The sequence below is a fragment of the Panthera onca genome, chromosome A2 (genome assembly GCF_046562875.1).
Source record: "Panthera onca isolate mPanOnc1 chromosome A2, mPanOnc1 haplotype 2, whole genome shotgun sequence".
In the NCBI taxonomy this organism is placed as follows: Eukaryota; Metazoa; Chordata; class Mammalia; order Carnivora; family Felidae; genus Panthera; species Panthera onca.
Genome location: NC_138340.1, coordinates 55,586,585 through 55,602,408, shown reverse-complemented (window position 1 = coordinate 55,602,408; position 15,824 = coordinate 55,586,585). Strand labels below are relative to the sequence as shown.

The window sequence follows — 15,824 nt, the reverse complement described above, 5'->3', positions numbered from 1 at the left end:
AGACAAACCTGGGCTCCAATCCCAGCTCTGTTTCTCCTTTCTTCTATGGTGCCAGTAAAGTATGCAGACGTTTATTCACTTGCTTTCAAATATTTTTTACATATAGACTTATACATAAACACCTATAAACGTCTCCGTATGTACCCATAAACATATCATTAGGTACATATGAACCTCTGAATCTCAGTGTCCTTGGCAATAATACACACCTTGCATACAATGTACCTTTTTTTTTTTTTTTTTTGGCACATAACGTATCTTGCAAACAAAATACTGACAGACTTAATAAAGTTGTTGCATTAAGAATACAGAATTTCAGGGCCGCCTGGGCGGCTCAGTCGGTTGAGCGGCCGACTTTGGCTCAGGTCATGATCTCATGGTTTCGAGTTCGAACCCTGCATCTGTGCTGTCAGCACAGAGCCCACTACGGATCCTCTGTCCCCCTCCTTCTCTGCCCCTCTCCCACTCATTGTCCCTCTCTCAAAATAAATAAATAAATAGATAAGTAAACTTAAAAACAAAAAAAATTCACCTCTGACACTATGTTTCAGACCATGCTAACAGTGCAGTGAGTACAGCACCGAGCCTCCTCCTTAGACGATGGCGGAATGCAGAGTCCTTCACCCGCTATCACTCTACACTGACGAGGAGGAGGGGGAGGAGGATGGGGCCTTTCTACTGCACCTCACGGCAGAAACTAACCCACCAAGGAGCCAAGATCTCTCTCAGGCCCCTCTCTACACCTCAAGCTCCATCAAGCTCAGGCTGCCGGAGGCCCACTGGTGTCCAGTCTTCCCAACACAGGGGACGTGCAAGGCAGGCTCCAAGAGGCCCATGCCCTGTGAATACCAACCCTTGAAAAAAGTCCAATGACCAATTTTTTTGTGAAGTGCGAGAATTTCTCCCTTCTTATTGACACAACTACCCTCTGGGAGAACCCCACCTTTGCTGTAGGTAACTTCAGAGGAACCGGCTGCAGAGACAATACCAGTCGGGTGGGGAGCTGCAGGGCCCGGAGAATCAGTAAAAATATCTACAATGAAAAACAATGACACATTTATTCTAAGAAAAAAAAAATATGAGGATTTAACTAATTCTATGTTGTTTCTTGTGGGTAGATTTTTATAACGGGGAAAAGTCAGAAACAACCAAGCAAGAGAGGCTGGAAACCTCCACGCTATTAAAAATAATCCTGGAGAGGGGCACCTGGGTGGCTCAGTCGGTTAGGTATCCGACTTTGGCTCAGGTCATGATCTCACGGTTTGTGAGTTCAAGCCCTGTGTCGGGCTCTGTGCTGACAACTAGGAGCCTGGAGCTTGCTTTGGATTCTGTGTCTCCCTCTCTCTCTGCCCCTTCTCCCACTTGTGCTCTGTCTCTCTCTCTGAAAAATAATGTAAAATAATAATAATAATAATAATAATAATGCTGAAGAGATTTATCTTCGTAGAAAAATGGTTTGCTTTTTATGTGTAATGTTAATTTTTGTAAAAAAAAAAAAGTATAGAAATATAAACATATAAGCGTGTTTAGAAAAGGACCCATTTTGGGGATATGGGTGTTTACAGGTGATTTTTTTTCCAATTTATCTATCTTCTGATTGTTCTGTATTCAACAGATGTCGTGCATGTGATTAAGAGAAAATAATTAAATGACATCACTCTAAGAAGAAAAAACAGAAAACATCATTATCACCAGATCCCCAAAGTCTACTCCATTTTCCATTTTTCCCACAAGGAGTCTTTCAACTGGAGGCTGCGACTCTAAAAATCTGTTACCCTGTAAGGATGGGAGCCTGGTTGGGGGAATAAACCTCCAAAACAGCGACAGTGACAGTGACAAAGTATCTGAGCAAGATCTTCCCATGTGGACCTCAGGGACCCGCTTCTCCTGAATTACTGTAACGCCCAGCTGAGAAAGCCAGAAATAGGAGGGTGAGTTTTCCATGAAAAGCCATGTTGTGACGAAAAAAAAGATTACTTTTGCACGTTTCTTCTGAAGTTAAAAGCAGAGGGGGTGAGAAAACATCAAAGAAACCCAAATTGAGGGACCCCCTATAAAATTCCTAAGCAGTATTCTTCAAAAGTATCAAGATAGCAAGAACAAGAGAAGACTGAGAAACTGTCAGAATAGAGGAGACAAGGAGTCATGGTGGATAAATGGAATTAGAATTAACCCATACATCCTCGGGCAATTGATTTTTGATGAGGGTGCCAAGACCATGCAATCCCCACTGAAAATCTTGTCTCTTCGGCCAACAGTGAAGATAACACAACAGATAGCTGGGAGAGCGGTCTCCTCAACCAAGGGTGCTGGAACGACTGTGTCTCCACATGCAAAAGAATGAAGGTGAATGCTCACCTCACATCATATATAAATAGTAACTCAAAATGGATGAAAGACCTATATGTAAGAGGTCTACAAGTATAAAACTCCTAGCAGAAAACAGAGGAAGAAATCTACGTGAGCTTGGATTTGGCAATGGATTTTTAGATATGACACCAAAAGTATAAGGAACAAAGGAAAAACAGAAAAACTGAACTTTGACAAAATGAAAACTTTTGTACATCAACAGACTTTATCAAGAAAGGGAAAAGACAACCTACAGAATAGGAGAGAATATTTGCATATGTGACAGGTGCCTAGTGTCTAGAGTACATACAGAACTCTCACGATTGAACAAAAAAAAAGACAGAGAACCCAACTAAAAAACAGGCATTGGATTTACTTGGGTATTTCTCTGAAGGAGATATACAAATGGCCAATAACCACATGGAGACGCTAACCATCGTGAGTCACCAGGGAAACGTAAGTCAAAACCACAACGAGATACCACTTCACACCCCTTCGGATGACTACAATAAAAAAAATTTTTTAAAGGAAAACAACGAGCATTGGCGAAGATGTGGACAAAGTGGAGTCCCTGCACCCTGCTGGTGGGAACGTGCAACGGTGCAGCCGCTGTGGAAAAGTCTGACGATTCCTCAAAAAGTTAAACACGGAATGACCCAGCAACTCCACTCCTCAGAAGAAGTGAAAACAAGAGCTCGAGTAAGTACACGTACGCACACGTTTACGGCAGTGCTCCTTACAACAGCCAAGAGATGGAAACAACCGAAATGCCCAACAACTGATGAATAAACAACATGTGGTCTATCCAGTCACAGAAGGTCACAGGTTGTATTGCTTCCACATGAAACATCCAGAACACGTAAATCTGTGGAGACGGAAGGCAGACCGGTGGCTGCCAGGTGCTTGAGGGAGAGGGAGGAGGAAGCAGAATGCCGGGTAACTATTTAATGGGCACACGGTATCATTTTGGGGTGGGAAAATACTTTGCAAATACACACAGCAACAAAGACAGGGAGGACAGAACTCAAATATTAATGCTTGTCCCTGGGAGGTGGCATTTTGGCATGATTCCTGGCCGTGTCAGATATGAGACTTTTTCAAGCCAGATCAGAAGACAGGTAAAGATGCCTCTCATTTGGGCTCTTAAGATCCAAGAAGTCTGGTCTCTTGCCCTGAACAAAGAGAAAAGCTGGAGCTCAGACACAAGCATACGTGATTAACAGGAATCTTTCAGGGGTAAAACTGCATTTCTACCTCTGTTTTTCAGACACAACAACATCTTGGTGGACAGAACTCTCCTCGCCGCACAGCAACCGGCCAGTGTCGCTGCTCAAACTGGAAGGGAGGAAAACACTTCCTGAAGGATTTCGGCAGCCAGTGTTTGAAAAACCATTTCCCTGGGATGTCTGGACGTAATTTCTGGATATTTAATGGAAACAAGTCAAGGGCGCCTGACCAAAACTGAAGTGCTCTGTACTCCAGGACGGCAAGCAATAGTCACTGGTCTCGATCCGGACCCCAGGGCTTCCCAACGGAATGACCCTGAGAAAGTTTTTTGGCCTCTCTGAACTTCAGAACCTATTTTTTATCTTACAAGGACTGAGTAAGAACATGGAAAACACTGGAACGGTATCTGGCACATGACTGCTATGGTCATTTGCTAACAGTCCTAAAGAACAGTGCTGCCAGGAAGACCACTTACGTGGACCAACTCTTCATCATCCCGCGCAGAGTAAATAGCAAATCTCCTTTCCAATGTGGTCTGTAGGCCATCTTGCTCGTTGGTTGAAAGGTCTGCATTAACTGTAAATGTTCCAATGAACCTGGAAAGAAACCAGGCGTTCCCTGTGTCACAGGTCATGGCAAAGAGGAATGCTTGCTATTCTTTTATAGCCAAGAAAATCAGAAGGGACGGTCTTGGAAGGGAGCATGAGCCTCGGCTGCCTATGCCCTGCTTTTCCCAGTCTGAGCGGCTTGACCCCTGCTCACCACTGAGGACCCCGCCACACTCACATCCCTGGTTGCCTTCCCAGACCCCCGGCTGCTCCGTGCACCCACAGGCCCCAGCACATCCCCTCCTGAGCACTCCTACCAGCACGCTACCCTGATGAACTGAGTGCACCGGTCTTCCCGGCCAGCCTGGGAGCTCTTCGAGGGCAGAGATCATGCCTGATGCTTCTCTATCTTCAGTGCTGTGCCCAAGGCCAGGCATATAGGATCCTTTCAGGGAAGGTGTGTGGAACTGACCTGCCCCCAGACTCTGCGAGACATAAGTCCTACACTGGGGTTCTGCAGGACGGGATGGAGGGCCGTACCATTTCACCAGGTTCGACAGGTAGCAGGCATCCACGTCTTGAGGTGGCACTTTGGTAAAGCGAGCTGGGATGATGGACAGGCCGATGGCAAGCAGATCTGGCTGGTTGCAGATGTTACTGCGATAGAAACCATTTGCCAGCAGGCACAACAGGTGAACCTGGGAAAAAGGGGAAGACGGTAGGCTGAAAACCGGAGGGGTTTCTGCTGCCAGACTGAGTGACATTTTGTGGGCAGGAGTTCTTTGTTGTTATTTCTACATACAGAAAGAAAAATTCCATGTCAGCCATTTCCCAAGACTTTGTCACCCTGTCCCCTCCCTACTTATTCCCTCACAGAAATAATCAAATCTCAAAATTGCAAAATAAAAACTTTTTTTTTTTTCTTTTAAAGGCCTTGTCTTTTAGATATATGCTGTAGGATTTACGGATGACGTTCTACAACGTCTGGGGTTTGCTCCAAAAAGATTGGCAGGAAAAGTGAGTTGTGGGAGAGAAGGTCGAGGCCGCACAAGCGCCAGCAACTGTCCAAGCTGGGGGTCGGCACGGGTTCACCACGCTGCTAGCCCCCCAGCCCTGGAAGAACCCAGCCCCTCCCACTGCAGACCCCACGTCTGCCCTTCACCTGAGTTCCAACTGCTCCCCAACCTAATGAGATGATCACAGGACTGCTCCCCATCGCCCCACAGCTTTACATCATTTTCCCTGCAAAACCGTCGTCAAACCCACTTATGACCACCCCGTTTGAGTCAGTGGCTCACCCTTCTCCCCTCACTGAAGCTTACAATCTGGGAGCCGTATTAACTCTTCCCCTGCTTTCACCTCTACCAAAAGGTACAAGCAGCACAGCTATCCCATATACTCCTCAAGGCTTTGGGGCGGCGGTGGGGGAGGGGTCTCATCTCTTCACTGTCCTTGCTCTGCATTCACCTCACCTCCATATTTCTGCGGCTGCTGCAGACACACGGGTCTCTTCCACCTCTGCCGTCTCTACCTCCTCTGGCTGCCGCTGCCGACCCAAGGGACATCAAAGTGCCCTTCCCTCGCTCTCCACAGGCCTCCGATGCATGCACCCCCCAAGATGCAGACACACTGGTCGTCCCACCATGTGCTCTCAGCTCGGCCTGGGCAGTCCCCCCAGCCTGTGTCCTCTGCCCTTTCTCTTCAATAAAGCCTTCCTCCGCTGCTCAACCCACGCCGATCCCTTTCCTTATTCCCAGGCTTCACTGAGACCAAAGTTCTGGCACCACACCACCTTGCCTTGACAGAGAGGACACTGTCCTTTCACCCCTGCCCTTACCTTGTGTGTGTCCTCACGGACTTCTTTACTGAAACGGTTCATCATCCTCCGAAGATATGTCTCAAACTCCATTTTTATCCTTTCACTGCCATGCATATGGAAAAATCCGAGGATGAAGTGGGAGACGGGCGACGCCTGACCCCAGCCCCCAGTCACTTCCTTTCCCTTGTGATGTCTCATGAATGGCGCCCCTTGTTTTCCCGCACGAGGTTGTGCAGGCGAATCTGCAAGCTGGCTACCTTCTGCAGATTTTCTGGTCCTTCTCGCCTAAATGCCTAGACTTTCTCTACCCGACACGCTGCACAGACGTGCTTTGAAGTGCACATTCTCTAAGCAGTCCTCTCTGCCTGTCTGACCTCCCGATTACGGGTTCCCCCCCTTAGCATGGGTACTTTTGTGCTACATTGGTGCACACTCATTTGTTGGTGCTGCTCTGCTGTAAGAGGTCTCTCATGCCGGTGTCCCCTGCATCCACAAGCCAACTTCACACTTCTTGAATGACTTCTATCATCTCCTTTCTTCGTGCCTGATGATGTGCCTGTCACACAGCGGGAGTCATTGGCCATTAACTACAAGGTGTGGTGTTACACATTCCCAAGCCACCAGGGGCTACAGCGGTCCCAGGAACCTAGGGATGGAATGGGGGCTCCCTACCACAGTGGGGCACTGCCTCAAATCGTGCAGTGTGATGTGGTGCGACAAGATGAGGGTCAAGTTGGATGGAGAGGGATTTAGATCTTGGCTCATCCACTTCCTGTCTGAGTGACTCCTAAAACTTTACTGAATTTCTCAGAGCGCCCAGGTCGTCACTCACAAACTACCTTAAAGTTTAAGTTAACAGACAACCCGCAGAGCCCTTGGACACAACAGATGTTTAATACCTAAGAGTTTCCTCTCTCTCCACGCCCTGCCCCAGCCAGAGAACAAACCAAGATTCTTGTTCGAGTCCTAAAGGTGACCCCAGGGCTCTCCCACCTAAGGCTCCTGACCACTTTGGTACTCAGCCCTGGTCTCCTACGTGTTTCTCAAAAGCTCTCGTCACATAGCAGCTCTTGCTGATTATATGCGACAGGAATCTAGAAGCAAATGCCTAATCTTACCTTCTTTCTCTGGCTTTTGCCTGCTGGGGTGTTTCAATTTCTATCTCCACTGGCTTCACAGGCAGGACAGATTTAGAGAAGGCTGCATTTTCTCCTGCATCACTCGGCACAGGCTCACTAAGTTCTATCAACAAAAATATTCAAAAATCAGTGATAATAATTATTATAACAGCGATCACACGAACAAAATTGAGTTCTGCTGAGATGGAGGGAGTAAGGAACAGAACAGGACAGATGCGAGGCAGGAGTCCCCTACTCCTATCATGTTTTTGAGTACCTCAAAAATGCCACACACTGTGCTGTTTTACTTTATTGCTCATTGAAGTTGATTGAACAGCAACCCAGAGACACAGGAAACTAGGGCACAGAAACACTGAGTTGAATTAAATACAGATCTCTGGTATCAAGGAGCTGATGCTCAAGTATGTGTTTTAGTAGAGACTTAGCCTTTATCCAAGGGAAAAAAAAGTGCCAAACAAGAACAATTTTCTATTCTCTGTTTTACTACAGTAACACATATCACAATTTGCTCTGTATAGAGGAATGACTGAGGGGTCTTCACAGCCCCAATCGCAAATTTGTAATGACGAGGAATGCATCTTTTTTTCTCTTTATCCCCTGCATCACTTGTAAACGCTAGCTGACATAAACTGAATTCACTGAACTGGATCTAACTGTGAATGTCATCAGCAAAGGCCCTTTTAAAGCGGCTGTGGGTCCAGACGCACTGACACCCCGTTGGTAATGAACACACCTAATATCAAGACCTGGTTTGTATATACGGGTCCCTACTGAAAAGAGCCAGGACTTCCTGCAGAAACAAAAGCTGATTATAGGTCTGGAGCAAGAAAAGTATAGGGTGGGCCTGGCACATCTTCTTGTGCCAGAAAACGAAAATGTTCTCAAAAATGAGTAAGGCCAGAGCAACAGGACACAGCAGGGTAACTGGCTTAAAGGGGCTCCCACGAGCCAAATCTGGGACAGTCTGAAGATCAAAAAGTATAACAATACTAACTGATAACATATTTCAATTTTTAAAATATCTGAGTCCACAGCGATACTCAAAATAAATTCTTAAAAGAGAAAAGTTCTTCTTTACAGATCAAAGTCACCTGATCAATGAATATGAAATGACAGATTCAGAATATTCCATTTTGCAATGCTCAGTGTAATAATCTCTGACTTGGTAAAGATCAAAACATACTAAAACCATTAAGTAGGGGCACCTGGGGGGCTCAATGGGTTAAGTGTCTGACTTCAGCTCAGGTCACAATCTCACTGTTTGTGAGTTTGAGCCCCGCATCAGGCTCTCTGTTGACAATGCAGAGTCTGCTTCAGATCCTCTGTCTCCCTCTCTCTCTGCCCCTTCCCCACACACAGGTGTGTGTTCTCTCTCAAAAAGAAACATTAAAAAGAAATTCTTTAGTACCACCCGAGACGGCTAATTAAAGAGGAAAAAATGTACCTTTATATTGTTGCAACCTGGCAGGACCACCTTACACGATCGAACTTTGCGTCACTAGTAGGACAACCTGATATTAGGTGCCTCTTAACGGATGCAGTATTAAGAGCTGAACCTAAATTCAGGTAAACCTTACATGTATAAGAAACCAAGAGACACTGAAACCCATTACCACCACCCTGAGATGTGTGACTGTCTGTCAGACAAAACTAGACTATGAGACATCCCACAAAAGAAGAGGCCACGACTCTTCAAAAACAGCAGTGTTCCACAAGTGAAAAAACAGGGCTGGATAGCACATACTGTTCTCGACTAAAGGAGACTAAAGCGGTATAACCAAATACAAGGCTCACACCTTAGATGCTGGATTAGCAACAAACAAAAACATACCTAGGAAGGATATTTTTGTAACAAATGGGGACTTTTCATTTTCTTAGGTGTGAAAATATTTTATCATGTAGGAGAATGTCTTATTCTTGAAATGCATGAAGTATTTACAAGTAAAGTGCCAGGGTGTCTGCAACTTATTTTCTTTTTAAATGTTTATTTTTCAGAGACAGAGAGAGCAGTGCATGCATACAAGCAGGAGAGGGGCAGAGAGAGGGGGAGAGAATCCCAAGCAGGCTCCCCACTGTCAGCTCAGAGCCAGATTTGGGGCTTAACCCGGTGAACTGTGAGATCATATCCTGAGACTGAGCCACCCCGGCGCCCTTGCAACTTACTTTCAAATGGTTCTACAATGTATATATGCAAAGAGAAAGACACATTCAATATGGCAAATGTTACAGTTAGGAATCTAGGTGGGGTCTATGTACTACATTAAAAATTTTTTTTGTTGGTTTTCAAAAATCATTTTCCAAATTAAGAGCTGAGATAGAGTCAAGCTAGACAGAAGGAATCAGGGATGATAATATTAGCGGCTACTTACTGTGAATATATGAGGCTTTAGGCCCATTACATTTGCAAACCTTTCCTCCGCCAACACAGTTCTGGATCCTAGCCTGTGCACAGCTCACAGGGAGCATTCAATGCTTACTGAATGTCATCAGTGAAAAAACTCAGCTCTGACAGGTGGATTTGCTCACTCCACTATAAGTGACAAAGCTGGGCTCTGAACCCAGGACTCAAAGCCTGTGTGCTTTCTACGAGATGACGTTCCCTCTCTCTTTCACAATCTACTCCTGACAACCACCAGAGGAAGACCATACGTTTTCGGTAACCTGGTCATGAATTTTTCCTTGCATCAAAAGCAAGTCCCTACTGCAACCTTATTAGATCTTAGTTTCGAAAGGGAACAACGGGTAACTAAGTGACATGCCTCTAAGCCGATTCAACCAGAAAAACACAATCACACAGCTCTGATGTTTTTACCTTCTACCTCTTCCCAATCATCGTCACTTTCTTCCTCCTCGTCTCCTTCACAGCTGCCTTTGTCCACAGCAGCCTCTCTCTTTGGATGGTGTGCCTTCTTGGGGGCACTGGCAAAGTCCCTGTGTAAAGATCACAGGAGGGAAGGTGAAGAAGATTCCCATACCCTAGAAGGACTCCTTCTATTTGCTGAGAACCTGTTGCAATTATGTAAAGATGATGTGTGAGCTCTGAGCCTCATACCCTCCATCAGCGTGGGTCCCAAGTGCTCCTCAAGATGTGCTCTGATCATCAGTCTGACGCTGGATGTGCTGTCAGAAAGAAGGCAATGACCCTACAACCTAGAGCTGTGTGAGGGAAAACGCAGCTGAGCCTGCAGGGGGTACAGGGAACATCAGAAGGAACTACAGTAATAATGGGAGTTCCAGAAGTAAAAGCTGTGGTGTCTGGGTGTCTACACGTGCAGGTGGGCACCACAACGGAGAAGAGGGGATTCCCATTTGCTGGTCCTACCAGGAGCCAACTCAGATAATTGTTTCCCCCCACTTTAAGAATTATGACGTAAGGAGACAGAAGCTAGTGGAATTCTAACTTCAGGGTATGCAGGGATGTGACTGTATGCAGGTCTGTCATACACAACAACAAAAGCTTGGGCAGCTAGCTGGTTCAGTAGATAAGGACACGGGGAAGTGGCCACAGCTGACTAACTGGCCCAAGATGAAATGGTTGTTAATATGTAACCTACTCTTTGCAATTTCATATACATTCTAAAATGTGTTTAGAGCTCTGAGTTACTTTTCAGCTTTTATAATGTTTGACAGTGGTGATAACATCGTCTCGGATTTCAGCGCAGACATTTAAAATAACCGATCCTCAGTCTTCAGCTCTAAAACTCCACATTTTGCCTTTTTAGCCTGCTTCTCTCTCTCAATGCCACAGAAACAAAAACATTTCTCCTGAGAGTGAATGTAACGGAAGTGTCCGTGTGCTATGGGTTTGACTGCGGTGGACTCTCAACAGAAAGGGAAAGGAGGTCCCAGAGCTTCAACTGACTGTATCCTGGTCTATCTGTATGTGGATTTCTCTGGAGAAAGAATCCAACTAGTGCGGACGGGCAGCCAGGAAACAGTAAGCTCAGAGACAGATTCAGGGAAAGCCTAAGGGAAAGGGAGATGAACTGAGTGCAAAATTGACCTGCTTCCTCATGCTCTTGTCTACTGCTGCAGTCGCCCAGGAGAGGCGACTGTTCTCTGCCAGGACTGGAGGTTGCTGGAAAAGCCAACACTAAGATTGAAGATTTGTTTTTGAAGGGACTACTGCCTCTGGTTTTCCTCTTCCTCTCTTCCCCACAACTTTCTTGGGAGGTGGAAGATCACTGGGCTTGTAATCCCTGTCCACCACATATTACTAAGAATGTGCATTCACTGCAAAAATCTTGCTCAGTTTCTGCCAAACAAAAGGCCCTTCCCTAGATGCCACAGGGCACACGAAAACGAACCAGGAGTGGTTCCAGGCCTCAGAGAGCTTCCAGGGGAGCAGGTGCAGTACGTGACATGGGCACAAATAAGCACAACACGAGGCAGACAAGCTACACTTGTAAGAGACGCTGCAAGAAACCAGAGGAAAGGAGGGAAGAATCAATGAAACTGTCAAGCAAATGGATTCTGATCCACATCTTCTAGGTGGAAGAAAACATTCCAGGTACAGGGAAGAATGAGCACAACTCAGGTGGCAAAGCAGGAGGGACAAGAAGTCCAGCTGGGTGGGAGGAGAGTGTGCTCGAGGACAGTACAAGAGAGAGCTGGAATGGCAGGCCAGTATTTTCGGAATGGAATACCTTTATGCAGGAGAAAGAGCACTGGACCGCGAGTCAGAAGACCTGGGTCTCACCTGGTTTTTGCCACCATCTAGCTGCGTAACCACAAATAAATCACTTTCTGCACACTGTCACTGTTATCTGAAAAGTTTGAGAGGTAAACTATATACCCTTGAAAAATTGAAAATCCGCACAGAACTTTTAACTCCCCAAAACTACTACTAACTACTACTAGGCTTCTGTTGACTGGGAGTCTTACCGATAGATAACACACACAGTGTTTAACACATATTTTGCATGTTACATGTCTTTTATGCTGTATTCTTACCATAAGGTCAGCTGGAGAAAAGAAAATGTTATTTGAAATATCACAAGGAAGAAAAACTACATTTACAGAGCTTACTGTATTTATCATAAAACACACACACACACACACACACACACACACACACACACACACCCACATATAAGTGGACCCCTGCAGTTCAAGCCTGGCTGTTCAACAGCCAACTGTAACCGCTAAGAAGAATCTTACTAGTGGTCTGAGCTCTAGCTGGAAGAGTTTAAAGATCCCGTCTTTTGCACGGATCCTAGTGACAAGCAAAAAAGGGGAGGTTTTATTACTCACACCTCCCTGATGGCAGCAATCAAGACCTGGCAGGAAGCTTCTCAGCCATCTCACCTGAAGTCCTCCCCGTCGCTGAGAGCTTCATCCTTCACCTCGGCATTTTCAGATTTAACAGTCACCTTGGCCGCCTTCCTTTTGGCTGGACTGTGTGCGGGGCCCCCGGGATCACTGCAACCTCTCTTCCTCGTTTCTCGTGAGACTTTGGAGAGAAGGCTCCTCTTTAGAGGTTTCTCATCTTGCAAGACATCTAGACGACCACATGGAACATGAGGTAAGGGACACAGGAAAGGTGGAGGCAGTGCGTTTTCACAGGCACGTGATGAAAAGCCCCTTTCTGTCACCTCTCTCCAGGCCACATCTCCGTCACCGGGTCACCGTCCCATCTGTTCAGCAACCAGCCTGCAGCCTTCTGTCTCTACTCCAACTTCCACCCACACTCACAGTAAAAACTCACTCCTTTTACCAGCATTTTATTCTACTCCTCCTGGGACGACAGACACTGCCACATGACTCAAAAATCTAGCTTTCAAATCTCAAACTGCAGCTAGTATCCAGGGAGGAAAGTACATCAATCTGCTATGAGCACCTTGCTTATTGACTACCTGCCAAGACTATTTATTTTAGCGGTAACTCACTTCTAAGTGAAATGTTTGGAGTTCATAAGCATGTCCAAGTTTTACCACAACCCTACTGCTACGAATCCATGTTTCTGCCACTTTTCACAACCAAACCCTGCTCAAAACAGTTATGAAACCTTTCCAATCTAACCCAAAGGCACTCATTTACCAACCACCTCAGCAAACTTAGGGTTGGAATAACAGTAGTAATTCAGAAATACCTTTGTTTCCTTAAAATAATCATTGTTGGTTTTTGTTAAAGGGAAATTTTAAAAAGGCATAAGCTGCTGGCTTTCGTTAAATTAGGGTATCTAGAAGTACAGTCTGTTTCTTAACAGGTATCAGTAAATCAACTTTTAATAAATAGTAACACGGCAGGGGAAGATAGCTTCTATTTTGCAAACATGTTCATAAAAATAATCAATCCTGAATCTGAAACAGAGAATCCTCCTTTGCCTTTGCATGACTCTGCTTCAATTAATTTTGGAAAACAAAAATACTTTAGCCTTTATTGAGGTGCAGCAATATTAACCTAGTATCAGATTGATTCGTTCCATTTATGGTTTGTCTTATTGACTCTATGGATACATACTTACATTCCCCAAGAATATACTTTTGCATGGGGAAAAACCCTATGATGGTCATAATTTTCATAAATTTCTCATTATAGTGGAACTTATGTTCTAATGCTAGATAAAATCACAGATCAATATCTTTAGAATGTTTTATAAAAGGACTCTATGCATTCTTGTGTTTTGAACATTTTAATGGAAACAAACAATTTCAAAAATATTTAGAATCTGGAGACATTCCTTATTCCACGGCCAAAAGCTGCTTGAGGGTTTATGACTTGACAGTTTGAGTAGGGTATCAGAATTTCTGGATCTTTAACGCTTCTCAGCCCTCTATGAATAGATGTAAAACAAACAGATGTGAAACTCTTTCATTTTTACTAATCTAAAAATGCATGCGAGAGGATACTTCAAAAGCACTGTTTCCTCCTCACCAAACTTTTTTGGTTGCTTAAAACACACAATTGTGTTTCTGTGCTTTGGAGAGGTAGAGGAGTTAAAAGGGGGGCAAGAAAGGAAACAAAAAAACTGTGAATCAAAAAGATGCCCATAGTATCCTCATTCATACAGTAATTCCCCCTTACCCGTGGTTTTAGTTTCCCACTCAACCCACTACTCAACTGCAGCGAGGAACAACCGAACCTCCTGACAAACTCCTAAAGGTCAACAGTGGCCTAAGGCTACGTCACAATGCCTGTTATTTACCTCATCTGTTAGGCATATTATCGCCTCACACAAGAATCAGAAGGCTGGGGCACCTAGGTGGCTCAGTAGGTTAAGTAAGCATCTAACTTTGGCTCAAGTCAAGATCTCATGGTTTGTGAGATCAAGCCCCACATCAGGCTCTGGAGCCTGCTTTGGATTCGGATTCTGTGTCTCCCTCTCTCTGCCCTCCCCTGCTCACACTCTCCCTCTATCAAAAATAAACAAACATTAACTTTTATTACAATATATTGTTTGAACTTCTATTCATTATTAGTGTTGCCAATCTCTTACTGTGCCTAGTTTTATCAATTAAACTTTATCATAGGTATGGAGTCTAGGAAAACAACAGCATATACAGGGTTCAGTACTATCTGTGTTTCAGGCATCCACTGTTGTGGGGGGAGGGGGGACTTTGGAACATATCCCTGCAGATGGGGGGGGGGGTGGCTACTGTAATACCCCCAAATTTTAAAAATCTGAATGCCCAACCATGACATAATAATTATGTACAGTCACACAATGGAAGGTAATTCAGTCACCTTTTAAGACAAAGGAAAATGACATCTAATAAAATGTTAAGCAAGCAAATATGTTTTTACTGTGTGGTTTCCACTACTTAGAAAAACAAACTTGAACAAAATATACCACTATTCAGTGGTGCTTCTTTCTGGATGGTAGAAACATAGGTTATTTTTTTTCTTTATTCTTTATGGTTTTTTGGGTCCCAGAGAATCCAGAGAGCTATTTTCTAGCACTCTCCAAGATCTAGAGTTACCTAACCAGCCTCCTTGAGGCCAATGTGGTTATTTCAGAAAGGCAGGAATTACCACATGGTCTACTTGACCTTCCAGTGAGATTTAATAATACCTGCTTAAAACTGCCAGCGGCATCCCATAGTGCTTAGAATAAAATACAAACTTAGTTTGGTCTCCAAACTACGAGTCCTGTCCACCTCTCCCACCTCAATTTCTACCACTCGCCCCCCACTCACTGTGTCCAGCCAACCGGCCAAGCTCATTTCATTTCCTCCTAAGTTGTTAAAACTTACAGCTTCCTCTGCCTTCCCTCAGAACTTCCTATGAATGGCTCCTTCAGGACATTCAGTAATTCGTTCAAACTATCAATCACCTCCTCAAAGAGGCCTTCCTTGACTACCAATTCTGACTTAGCTGCTTCTTCCTCTTAGAGGATAAGAGCATAACTCTTATTGCTGCATGAATTTATTTAAGTTGTTATTAATTTATTGTTTATTAATTTATTAATTTATTAAGTTGTTATTGTCTGCCCCCCCCCACCTCCCCCACAGATTGTAAGCATCACGAGAACAGGGATCTTGACTGTCCTGTTCACTACTATTAATTCCAGGTCTGAGAACAGTGCCTGGACATAGCAGGTGCTCAGTAAATATTTATTGAAGGAATTAATGATTCACAGCGACGAAAGCATTAACATAGGGAAGAAACATAAAGAAATTAGACATGCCCTAATAGAAACAAGGAAATAATGTGGAAGACTGTTTTCTTTGTCCCTAAACGTTGAAAGCAGCCAAGTGTCACCTTCTTTGGCATGCAATGAGGTGCTCAGAAACTATACTG

General features: G+C 44.7%; 1 protein-coding gene across 3 annotated transcripts in view; it reads right to left on the bottom strand.

Annotated features, from left to right (window-relative positions):
• The window catches only part of XPC (XPC complex subunit, DNA damage recognition and repair factor), a 29,096-nt gene that overhangs the window by 10,755 nt on the left and 2,517 nt on the right, over positions 1–15,824 (bottom strand). For all 3 annotated transcript variants that reach the window (XM_060631867.3, XM_078442718.2, XM_060631868.3), the window contains exons 2-8: positions 12,390–12,582; positions 9,895–10,013; positions 7,062–7,185; positions 5,962–6,046; positions 4,665–4,822; positions 4,052–4,172; positions 944–1,033 (exon numbers count right to left, since the gene is read on the bottom strand). In XM_060631867.3, the coding sequence (XP_060487850.3) occupies positions 944–1,033; positions 4,052–4,172; positions 4,665–4,822; positions 5,962–6,046; positions 7,062–7,185; positions 9,895–10,013; positions 12,390–12,582 (890 nt within the window). The remainder of the gene's footprint in view (positions 1–943; positions 1,034–4,051; positions 4,173–4,664; positions 4,823–5,961; positions 6,047–7,061; positions 7,186–9,894; positions 10,014–12,389; positions 12,583–15,824) is intronic.